Source organism: Lontra canadensis, unplaced genomic scaffold, assembly GCF_010015895.1.
Source record: "Lontra canadensis isolate GAN:19392208 unplaced genomic scaffold, GSC_riverotter_1.0 scaffold26, whole genome shotgun sequence".
Taxonomy (NCBI): Eukaryota; Metazoa; Chordata; class Mammalia; order Carnivora; family Mustelidae; genus Lontra; species Lontra canadensis.
In genome coordinates this window covers 18,856,462-18,869,544 of record NW_022631020.1, presented here as the reverse complement: position 1 = coordinate 18,869,544, position 13,083 = coordinate 18,856,462, and the positions used below count along the sequence as shown (strand labels likewise).

General features: G+C 35.0%; 1 protein-coding gene across 11 annotated transcripts in view; it reads right to left on the bottom strand.

Moving 5' to 3' along the window:
• The window catches only part of MYCBP2 (MYC binding protein 2), a 262,254-nt gene that overhangs the window by 183,280 nt on the left and 65,891 nt on the right, over positions 1-13,083 (bottom strand). For 10 of the 11 annotated variants that reach the window (XM_032864195.1, XM_032864196.1, XM_032864197.1 and 7 more), the window contains exons 14-17: positions 11,383-11,541; positions 9,013-9,217; positions 6,839-6,984; positions 6,420-6,521 (exon numbers count right to left, since the gene is read on the bottom strand). In XM_032864195.1, the coding sequence (XP_032720086.1) occupies positions 6,420-6,521; positions 6,839-6,984; positions 9,013-9,217; positions 11,383-11,541 (612 nt within the window). The remainder of the gene's footprint in view (positions 1-6,419; positions 6,522-6,838; positions 6,985-9,012; positions 9,218-11,382; positions 11,542-13,083) is intronic. The other variant, XM_032864199.1, reaches the window with a different exon arrangement.

Genomic DNA, 13,083 nt, shown 5'->3' with positions numbered 1-13,083 from the left:
GACAAACAAAAACTGAAAGAATTTGCAAACACCAAGCCAGCTCTACAGAAAATATTGAAAGGGGTCCTCTAAGCAAAGAGAGAACCTAAAAGTAGTAGATCAGAAAGGAACAGAAACAATATACAATAGCAGTCACCTTACAGGCAATACAATGGCACTAAATTCATATCTCTCAATAGTTACCCTGAATGTTAATGGGCTAAATGCCCCAATCAAAAGACACAGGGTATCAGAATGGATAAAAAAACAAAACCCATCTATATGTTGCCTACAAGAAACTCATTTTAAACCCGAAGACACTTTCAGATTTAAAGTGAGGGGGTGGAAAAGAATTTACCATGCTAATGGACATCAGAAGAAAGCAGGAGTGGCAATCCTTATATCAGATCACTTAGATTTTAAACCAAAGACTATAATAAGAGATGAAGATGGACACTATATCATACTCAAAGGATCTGTCCAACAAGAAGATCTAACAATTTTAAATATCTATGCCCCTAACGTGGGAGCAGCCAACTATATAAACCAATTAATAACAAAATCAAAGAAACACATCGACAATCATACAATAATAGTAGGGGACTTTAACACTCCCCTCACTGAAATGGACAGATCATCCAAGCAAAAGATCAACAAGGAAATAAAGGCCTTAAATGACACACTGGACCAGATGGACATCACAGATATATTCAGAACATTTCATCCCAAAGCAACAGAATACACATTCTTCTCTAGTGCACATGGAACATTCTCCAGAATAGATCACATCCTTGGTTCTAAATCAGGTCTTAACTGTTATCAAAAAATTGGGATCATTCCCTGCATATTTTCAGACCACAATGCTCTGAAGCTAGAACTCAATCGCAAGAGGAAATTTGGAAAGAACCCAAATATATGGTGACTAAACAGCATCCTTCTAAAGAATGAATGGGTCAACCAGGAAATTAAAGAAGAATTGAAAAAATTCATGGAAACAAATGATAATGAAAATACAACAGTTCAAAATCTGTGGGACACAACAAAGGCAGTCCTGAGAGGAAAATATATAGCGGTACAAGCCTTTCTCAAGAAACAAGAAAGGTCTCAGGTACACAACCTAACCCTACACCTAAAGGAGCTGGAGAAAGAACAAGAAAGAAACCCTAAACCCAGCGGAAGAAGAGAAATCATAAAGATCAGAGCAGAAATCAATGAAATAGAAACCAAAAAAACAATAGAACAAATCAACGAAACTAGGAGCTGGTTCTTTGAAAGAATTAATAAGATTGATAAGCCCCTGGCCAGACTTATCAAAAAGAGAAGAGAAAGGACCCAAATAAATAAAATCATGAATGAAAGAGGAGAGATCACAACTAACACCAAAGAAATACAGACAATTATAAGAACATATTATGAGCAACTCTATGCCAACAAATTTGACAATCTGAAAGAAATGGATGCATTCCTAGAGACATATAAACTACCACAACTGAACCTGGAAGAAATAGAAAGCCTGAACAGACCCATAACCAGTAAGGAGATTGAAACAGTCATCAAAAATCTCCAAACAAACAAAAGCCCAGGGCCAGACGGCTTCCCGGGGGAATTCTACCAAACATTTAAAGAAGAACTAATTCCTATTCTCCTGAGACTGTTCCAAAAAATAGAAATGGAAGGAAAACTTCCAAACTCATTTTATGAGGCCAGCCTCACCTTGATCCCCAAACCAGACAAGGATCCCATCAAAAAAGAGAACTACAGACCAATATCCTTGATGAACACAGATGCAAAAATTCTCACCAAAATACTAGCCAATAGGATTCAACAGTACATTAAAAGGATTATTCACCACGACCAAGTGGGATTTATTCCAGGGCTGCAAGGTTGGTTCAACATCCGCAAATCAATCAATGTGATACAACACATTAATAAAAGAAAAAACAGGAACCATATGATACTCTCCATAGATGCTGAAAAAGCATTTGACAAAGTACAGCATCCCTTCCTGATCAAAACTCTTCAAAGTGTAGGGATAGAGGGCACATACCTCAATATTATCAAAGCCATCTATGAAAAACCCATCGCAAATATCATTCTCAATGGAGAAAAACTGAGAGCTTTTCCGCTAAGGTCAGGAACACGGCAGGGATGTCCGTTATCACCACTGCTATTCAACATAGTACTAGAAGTCCTAGCCTCAGCAATCAGACAACAAAAAGAAATTAAAGGCATCCAAATCGGCAAAGAAGAAGTCAAACTATCACTCTTTGCAGATGATATGATACTATATGTGGAAAACCCAAAAGACTCCACTCCAAAACTGCTAGAACTTGTACAGGAATTCAGTAATGTGTCAGGATATAAAATCAATGCACAGAAATCAGTCGCATTTCTCTACACCAACAATAAGACAGAAGAAAGAGAAATTAAGTAGTCCATCCCATTTACAATTGCACCCAAAACTATAAGATACCTAGGAATAAACCTAACCAAAGAGACTAAGAATCTATACACAGAAAACTATAAAGTACTCCTGAAAGAAATTGAGGAAGACACAAAGAAATGGAAAAATGTTCCATGCTCCTGGATTGGAAGAATAAATATTGTGAAAATGTCTATGCTACCTAAAGCAATCTACACATTTAATGCAATTCCTATCAAAGTACCATCCATTTTTTTCAAAGAAATGGAACAAATAATCCTAAAATTTATATGGAACCAGAGAAGACTGCGAATAGCCAAAGGAATATTGAAAAAGAAAGCCAGAGTTGGTGGCATCACAATTCCGGACTTCAAGCTCTATTACAAAGCTGTCATCATCAAGACAGCATGGTACTGGCACAAAAACAGACACATAGATCAATGGAACAGAATAGAGAGCCCAGAAATAGACCCTCAACTCTATGGTCAACTAATCTTCGACAAAGCAGGAAAGAATGTCCAATGGAAAAAAGACAGCCTCTTCAATAAATGGTGTTGGGAAAATTGGACAGCCACATGCAGAAAAATGAAATTGGATCATTTCCTCACACCACACACGAAAATAGACTCAAAATGGATGAAGGACCTCAATGTGAGAAAGGAATCCATCAACATCCTTGAGGAGAACACAGGCAGCAACCTCTTCGACCTCAGCCGCAGCAACTTCTTCCTAGGAACATCGCCAAAGGCAAGGGAAGCAAGGGCAAAAATGAACTATTGGGATTTTATCAAGATCAAAAGCTTTTGCACAGCAAAGGAAACAGTTAACAAAACCAAAAGACAACTGACAGAATGGGAGAAGATATTTGCAAACGACATATCAGATAAAGGGCTAGTGTCCAGAATCTATAAAGAACTTAGCAAACTCAACACCCAAAGAACAAATAATCCAATCAAGAAATGGGCAGAAGACATGAACAGACATTTCTGCAAAGAAGACATCCAGATGGCCAACAGACACATGAAAAAGTGCTCCATATCACTCGGCATCAGGGAAATACAAATCAAAACCACAATGAGATACCACCTCACACCAGTCAGAATGGCTAAAATTAACAAGTCCGGAAATGACAGATGCTGGCGAGGATGCGGAGAGAGGGGAACCCTCCTACATTGTTGGTGGGAATGCAAGCTGGTGCAACCACTCTGGAAAACAGCATGGAGGTTCCTCAAAATGTTGAAAATAGAACTACCCTATGACCCAGCAATTGCACTGCTGGGTATTTACCCTAAAGATACAAACGTAGTGATCCGAAGGGGCACGTGCACCCGAATGTTTATAGCAGCAATGTCTACAATAGCCAAACTATGGAAAGAACCTAGATGTCCATCAACAGACGAATGGATCAAGAAGATGTGGTATATATATACAATGGAATACTATGCAGCCATCAAAAGAAATGAAATCTTGCCATTTGCGACAACATGGATGGAACTAGAGGGTATCATGCTTAGCGAAATAAGTCAATCGGAGAAAGACAACTATCATATGATCTCCCTGATATGAGGGAGAGGAGATGCAACATGGGGGGTTAATGTGGTAGGAGAAGAGTAAATGAAACAAGTTGGGATTGGGAGGGAGACAAACCATAAGTGACTCTTAATCTCACAAAACAAACTGAGGGTTGCTGGGCAGAGGGGGGTTGGGGGGGGTTATGGACATTGGGTAGGGTATGTGCTATGGTGAGTGCTGTGAAGTTTGTAAACGTGGAGATTCACAGACCTGTACCCCTGGGGGAAAATATATATATATATATATATGTTTATAAAAAATAAAATTATTAAAAAAAAAATGGGTACACAGTTAAAATTCTTATTTAAAAGTATTTTTACAAAATAAAATGTATAAACAGGGTTCTCTTTGCATTGCACTGTGTTAAATGAAACACATGCACACTGTAAAGTGTCCTCACTGTATGATACCATAGTAACCATGGAGGTTGTACAAAGCAAGGGCATGGTTCTAATATGCACAAATTTCAGTACCATGTTAGGTAACGGATGCCATAATTTAGGCCCATAATGAAGATCCTAAGCCATTAAGAAAAGATATTTACTGCATATTTTACTAAATACTGTGTTTTAACAAAAATTTAAAAAATGTATGAGAAAGAGCTTAACCAAAAAATAAAAAGACAAAATTTCTATGCACCAATAATCTAAAGAAGTCTTTTTATATATTGAGGACATAGGATGAAATGGACTTGTCAAAAAATATACACCAATTGCCTAGAACATAAGTCTGTGTTTATAAGATCAAATACAGTAATAAAATCTCTGTAAATATTTAAATGATAGAGTTTTTAAAACCTCTGAAAGGCTAGAGTTTATGTTTTTAAGGTCTATGACACATTTTAAAATAAATGGCAAAAGAATATTCTGCAATCACAAAATTTCGTTGAACTAATGCATAATCAATGTTCTTTTACTTCTGATATGCAGAAATATACTACAGCTAGAGAAGAAAAGCTTTTTTACAGAGGGAGAAAAAAACTAATACAACACACAGAGCGAGCAATTACACATCATCATAAGGATTTGCTATACTTTGGTTGCAGCATAAGAAATTGCTGGTTTCTGTAGGTCAGTGCATATGATTCAACCCAGTATTTCCCAAAAAAGAAAAAACAGGTAGTAAAAAGACGCATTGATAATCATCCTTTAACAAATCATATTATTTGAATAAAAGAAATTGTCACTCAATTACCAAATGTCATAAAGATGTAGAACTTAAATTTTACCCTATTTTCTATAAAACATTTAATATGCAATCTTCCCCATATTTATATAATGTAAATAATGATAATATCTACATTCTCATTAAAATAAATCAATTTTAAAAGTGATAATTTTATGTAAACATAGCCAAGGTAACAGCAAACATTCTTATATCAATTAATCAGATTATTTATCAGATCCTAGAAAGAACAGTCTCCAAGTTCCAAGCATGTTCTACAACTTAAGTTTAATAAAAATAGAATTTACCATACATGCTATATATTTTATGACTTACTCCATTCTACGTTAAAAAAAAGTGCCTAGAAAAAATTTGTAATGGTGGCTAAATGGATAATAGATTTTATTTCATACACCAAATCTCATGTCATTTCTAACAAGCATTTAAAAAAAAAGAATAAATAAAAATAAACAGTATCAGTATTTCCAATCAAGATTTTGCCTGGCAGAGGAATAAAATCACAGATCTCTTTAACCACATGTCTTAATCCTACAGAGAAGAGATTCTACTTTTAGTAGAGTTTTAGTAATATTTATATTTATCCCTGTTATTGGATGTATATTAAAATATCTATATTTTACTATCTACTTATAACTACAGTGAAATGTATTTTCAGGCTCAGAAATGGTCATAAACAATGAGAAAAAGAGAAACAATACACCTATCTTTGGAATTAAAACCTGCAAAACTCTCCAACTTACCCTTCTTGTACATAACCAGAATAAGCTTTTTTGGGGGGGAAAAAAAAGACATATAAAAACATAATTATGCACTGGACTGAAAGAAGAATGCCGGGACCATGCTCAAATGGAAATGATCATAGTTGACTAAGAAAATGGAAATTAAAATACTATATTAAACTTTTGTTGTTTAGGGTTAAATAACAATCATGAGTCCAAAATCTGGGAGAAAGACCAGTTCTTAGAATTCATATATTATTTTTTAAAGTTGCCATTGCTAATAGTTTTTGATGCTTGGCAGATGACACAATTCTTAATATGCTTGACTTACTCCATAAACATCATATTGAATTAAATCTATGTTAATAGCACAAATGTAAATACCCTGAATATTTTCACTTGACTTTCATAGGTTACTATAATCTTACTAATTTTAATTGCAATGTCTTACCAAGTCAGCCTATTGTGTAAACTTTCAGTGGTCTCAGTACACGGTAAGAAAATGGACTTTCATATACTTTTCCTCTGCAGCTACATCTTACCTCTTCCTTCCTCTAATCTGTGTCTCCTGATTACACGTTGTCGTTTTTCTTCTTGTCGTAACTGAAGGTGTTCTTCAATGTTAACCCCAGGTACTGGGACAGCTAGATGATTGATCAAAAAAAAAAAAAAACCACAAAGAAACACAAAAAAACCATATATAGATAGATACAGTAATAGATATGAAAGAACCATATGAAATTCAAGAAAGTAAAATCTAACAAAACACTGATGAAAACACAATTTATTTCTACTCAAAGAATCTTAGCAAAAAGAGAAAAAGAGCCTTATCCTTTAATTACTGACATACTGTCAGTTACCATATAAGCAGTGTTGCATAGGTAACTATTAATTTTTTAGCACATACCAATATAAATTACTGAGCTGAGGACAAGATGCGTAGTACAATCCATCACATTACCTAAGAGAAGATCTAAAGGTATCATCTCCTTCACTGCATCAAGAATTCCTCTTTGTCTTGCCTCCTGACCATCCAACTCTCTTGCACAAGCCTTGCAACAACCACACACGGCACAGCCAGATTCTCCGGAACCACAACCACAGATCCTTAAAAAATAAAAATAATTAACTGAAATCCTTCTACTCTTTCCTTAAAACTCTTTTCTATTAATGTCTTTTCAGGATTTCCGAAGTTAAGTTATATGAGTCAGCAATGAAATCACCCCTTCAGATCAGGATGTGCCAATTTTAAAGAACTGACTAGGTATGTACAGATGAAATAACTAAAAACAAGAGTTTATTAAGTTCCTCATAGGTATAACTGGTATATTCCAACAGAAAATACAAATGGATTCTGCCATCCTCAAAACCACTATCAACAAATATTTTAAAAGCTACCACAATTCGTAAAGCACCAGCAGCTTACTGTTAAATGGTCTGGGTGGGTTGGGCAGTTACCAAACAAACATTGTTCTCCACCAGCTAACTTAAGGAAGGTGTGTACAGCCATCAGTAAGTGAGCTCAGCTTGCTAGTTTCATATGTTATGTCTCCTTTTCTCTCCCTCCTTTATATGCCATCATCTCTGATTCTCTCCTTTCACTGTGTCCAATTAATTACATGGTCCTTTTCCTCTTCTTTGTCCTGTTCCTATCAGTTGTGAACAAGTGTATGACACTGGATTACAACATAAAGAGAACAAGAACACTCCAGAAGTTGCCTACAGGGTCAGTGAACAACTAACTTTTTAATCACCTATTACACAGATGAGACAGAAGTCACAGCTTTAATGTTATTGCTGGATCAGAACTGAAAACCTTCAGACAGCTTTGCTGAGCCTGTGGTTATCCAGATTTGTGGTGGTACCAGAGAAAGGATCCCCCTGGCAGCAGTTTTGAAAGACACAGCTAGGTGCCCTGTGAAACTCCTGGGTTTAAAATGCAAGCACTATTGACAATTTGGATGATCATTAACTACAGGAGTAAAAACTGACAAACTAATGGGCCTATTACATTGTCTATGCACAGTTTAAAGATGATGTGGCATTCTAAATTTATTCTAAGATATACAGCCACAATTCTACAATAATTGAAGTCATTTTTAATAGTGCAGAGTATCCTGGCATATAGTCTTTCTTATGTTAATTTAATTCATTCATTCATTTTTGCCTCTTTAATAAAGAAATCACTGTATTTGGTTAGGTACTGTCCATTTAGGTCTGCAGGTTTAAGTTATAAATAATTATTGAAAACTGATAGTAGGTCTTTGGGGGAAAAGCACATAAAGAATAATAATTTTAGGGAGAATCAGAGAATTCAAAAATTGATTTATGATACTTACCAACTGCTTAAGTTCAGAGAAAACTTATTGTTAAAAAATCATATTCCATTAGTCTAAAAGAAAAGGCCTGTTATGTATGATTTATTTTCATATGTTAGGCCAAGTATAAAATTCTTCCCAACATTCTAGCGGAAAACCTGCATTCTGATTCTGCCAAACTCACATACAAAGTTTAAAATAATGATAACATGGGACCCCAAGCAGGAAAAAACAGGTCCAACAAAAGCAAAAGAGGATAAATATAAACAAGTATAATGTAACTTTAGAAGTGACAGTTCCTAGAACACCCAAAATCATGAACATAAATTTAATTTAAAAGAAAATTATATATCCTTAATTGTTTCATATGATATTCGATAATTCCATCCAGAGAAGATTAATGTTCAACAAAAAAGAATAGATATTTGGCATTTATTTTAGAGAGAGGTCACAAGCGGGAGGGAGAAGCAGGCTCCCCACTGAACAGGGAGCCCGACGTAGGGCTCGATCCCAGGATCCTGGGATCATGACCTGAGCCCAAGGCAGATGCTTAACTGACTGAGCCACCTAGGGGCCCTATGACTTGTTTTTAAATAATGGCTTAAATGAATCAAATGAGAGAAAAGCAACTTAAGTAAAACTGACACTAAATTAGAAATTATTTTAACAGAAAACAATTATTAGAATTACATGTATATGCCAATATGCCCTCAAGAAACAACAAAGTAGAATACTCTCTGGAATAATTTTGAAAACAAATGTGTTGTGCACATTTTCCACTAATATTTTATTTCTTCAGTATTAATCATGCTCTTACCCTCCAGGGACTCTGTCTGGACGCCCACTACTGACACAACTGGCTCCATAACCTGTACAGTCTCCACAGACAGTACACACCATGCACTGTTCCAGCTTCCATTTATGCATGCCTGGAGGGCACATCATGGACTTCTCATCTTTTTCATCTAGTTCTTCTTCCAGGTCTTCATCCATTGCTGTTGCCATATTCTCAACTCCAAACCCTATTTGACAGATCAATTTATAATTTTTATGTAGATTACTCCCATGTCTAAAAGCCTGATAAAACGATATAACATACACTAATCTAAGTGAATATACAAAGGAATGCTTAAAATATAAGAGCAACAAAAACAAAATTTAATATGGGAACCACAAATAAGTGCTCTCATTTCCTTTCTGCAAAAAGAGGGAAGGCAGGAATACCTCTAAGCTGTTACTTTCTGCGAATCATACTTTTAACTTTTGTTGATTTTAGTCCCTCATTTCCATCCTTACTGCCAAACTGTCATTCTCCAGACCAGAGTGTCTCCCAACCATTCTCTAAGCCATGAGTCCCACCCCTCTAGAACATCCTCTCGCTACTAGCAATTGGCAAAAATTATTATAAAGAAAAATGAAAAACCTGTCACCAAAATTTAGAAATTACATACACAAATGAAACTATAAGTAAATGTAAAAGATAAGCCAGTTAGTCAAAGATATGCATAACACATACAACATATCAAAAATTCCTACAAACCAGTAAGAAGGAAAGAAAACCAAGAAGTTTGAAAGGATGGTCTAACATTCTCCTAATAGTCAAGGAATGCAAATTAAAAGAAAAATGAGGGACCCAGCCTTTCTACTCCTAGTTATATGCCCAAAAGTAAAGCATACAAATTTTCACCCACATTCACTAGAAATGTTCAAAGCAACTCTATTTCTAATAACCGAAACTAGAAACTACCCAAATGCCGTAATACTTGAAAAGATTGAAAAACTATGGTATATTCACACAATTGATTACTATACAACAATGAGAAAAAATAATCTATAAATACCTGTAACAATATAAATGAATCTTGTCAAGTTGAGTGAAAAGAAACTAGATATAATCATGTGACATAATTCTTTATCTATATACAGTACAAAAATAAGTAAAACTAATTTATGGTGTTAACGAGAGGAAGGTAGTAACTGGAGAGGAACATAAAGGGGCTTCCTGGGGTGCCGCTAATATACTATTTCTTGAAGTAGGTGCCAATTACGGGAATGTGTTCAGCTTGTGAAAATTCGCCAAGATCTACACTTATGCTACGTGTATTTGGCCACATGTATGTTTTACTTCAATATGACAAATAAAAAATTATAATGAACTATACAATGTCATAATCATCAAACTGACAAAAATCTGAGTATTAATACTATATCCTGGATGATGTGGAAAATCAAAGATACAACCTCTTCTAAGAAAAATTTAGTAAAGCTGAAATCTACAACACCAGAAATTATACTAGTATAACTAGTATACTAAATTATACTCACACATGTTTGCCAGGATAAAGGAGGTTTTAAGTTATTGATAAGAGTGAAAAATTGGAAATAAACTCATCAATCAGCAGAAGAATGGATAAATGGTGCCATGTTAGTGGTATGGTTTTTTACATAGCAGTTAACTGGAATCATTTAGATTTATATATACTAACATAGACAAATTTTAAGCACACAAACATGACAAAGGATAAACACTTCTTCCTGTCAATAGCCTGAGTATTAGGGCAAAGCATATGGTGAGTAAGATGCATCTATAATTCAGCTCTTGGTAAAGGGCCAAGTATTCTTAAGAATCATTTTTAGTTGTCAGGAACTAATTACAGGTAGCCCGTGCTATTAAACAGGAAGATATTCTCTCCCAGAAAGGCAGCTGTCAAAAATGGTTAAAACTGAAAATGTGTGGTGTAAAAGGAACTAATAAAGAAGAGTTTGAAAAATGCATTTTTCAATTTAGGTCACTCAAAATGCTAAATCAAAAAGGTGTTACCATACTTTATATAAAATTTTAAAAAACTGGGGTGCCTGGCTGGCTCAGTCGGAAGAGCATGTGACTCTGTATCTTGGGGTCGTGAATTTGAGCCCCATGTTGGGTACAGAGATTACTTAAATAAATAAACTTTAATAAAAGAAAAAAAAGCAAGTAGAACACTCAAGTTCATTTGCTCAAAAATTAAAAGCCTAAAGTATTTTCAATTGTTTCAGTGATATAATGTCAAATAAGTAATTCAGTGGTTTTCCTATTTTATAAGTACGAAATTAAAGAGCCACTTGTTTTAAAAAGAGTAAGATTTCTGTTCTAAAAAACTTATGAAAAGATGACACAAAATTTTATATCTACATGTCCAACACCTACCTTTCCCCCCTTGGTTCATGGCACCAGTGTCTCGTCCACACTGTCCTTTATTATTCACACCAAATGTCCAAACTTCTCCATTCTTCATTAAAACACAAGTATGAGCTTTCCCCATAGCTACTTGAGTTACAAAATGGCCCTTCAAATCTGTTACCAAACCTATAGGAAAGATACAGATTTGGTAAGGAACAACAATAAAACCTTTCTGAGTCCAGTAAATTATCAGTGTTGTACAAGGACACCTCAATGCAGAACATTTATTTCTGGGATAAAATAATCCACCAAAATGAGAAATAAGTGGCCAAAAGACTGTTAGGGTATCAGTAAATTTATTTTGTAAGTTAGTAATGAAGTTCCAAAATCTTAAAACATCATCATCCAGACTTGGGACAAATTTTTACTGTGGCCATTGGCTCAAGCCTGCTTCTCCTGAATGTCTGCTTTAAATGTCAAAACTTTCAACAATTCTCAGAAGGGTCACTAGTTCTCAAACTTCCCTGGTCCAAGCACAAAGGAGCCTATAAATCATGTACTTTATCTGTTTTGATTTGCCTTAAAAAGGAATGAAGGAGGGCATGTGATGTAACCAGCGCTGGGTATTATGTAAGACTGATGAATCACTGAACGCTACCTATGAAACTAGTAATACATAATATGTTAATTAAAATTTAAAAAAATAAAAAGGATTGAAAACACAATAAAACACTTGCTGAAGTATACTGAAACCACATTGTTTCTGCAGAAACCTGTGAGATGTCCCAAAGTAGCATTTTTCAATCATTTTTAACCTATAGGTGGCTTTCTTCCACAATCCAACAGCTAACTAGTTTCGCCAGTTCCTCACTATTCACATGTTACTTTCATTCTATTTGCCATAACCAAGTGCCACCCATACAATCTTAATATTTTTGAACCAATTTTAAACTGACCAAGTATTTTAATCTCATCAAGTAGCAACAACAGTAAAATTCAAAGATTGTTGAGTATTTCCAATATATACTAAAATAAAGACCTCTCAAAGAAACTATTAAAGTATTTGTTTTATTTAAATTATAAATAATATAATTCTTGTATTACACTTTGGGAAAATCATTCCACACCTTATTTTCTCAGATATTACTTTCCTAAGGTGACCTTCTCTCTCCCTTAGATTACTTCAGTCTTTTTAGCTTAAAAACTCCCATTTTTAGTACTTAGCATGCTTGAAAAGGATACGTATATTTAGCAATATTATTTATTATTATTGACAGTACTAGCTGACATGTCTTAGGCCCTTACGTGTGTCAGGCTCTGTGCTAAGCATTTCATACGCATTATCTCCTATAATCTTATAACAACCATATGAACCATATCTTTAGCTCCCTTTGAAGATGGAAAAAAAATGAAAGTAATCTTTGAAAAGTTAAGGAATTTAAGCCAGTTATTAGCCAACTAAAAAGTGGCAGTGTTGGGATTTGTGCCTATATCCATAACCATTAAACCACACCTCACTAATATGTAAGCTGTAACACGCCCAATTGTCTCTCAGATCCTCAAAAAGAGAGGGACCACGTCTGCCTTGTCCACCCAGCTGTGACACACAGTCAGTTCTCAATAAGTATATACTGAATAAATGCACAAGTTTTTTTCAGTGCTAACAGGATCTTAGCAAGCAACAGCTACACTGAACATTATTTTTAAATGATACACGAGCCCACTCCC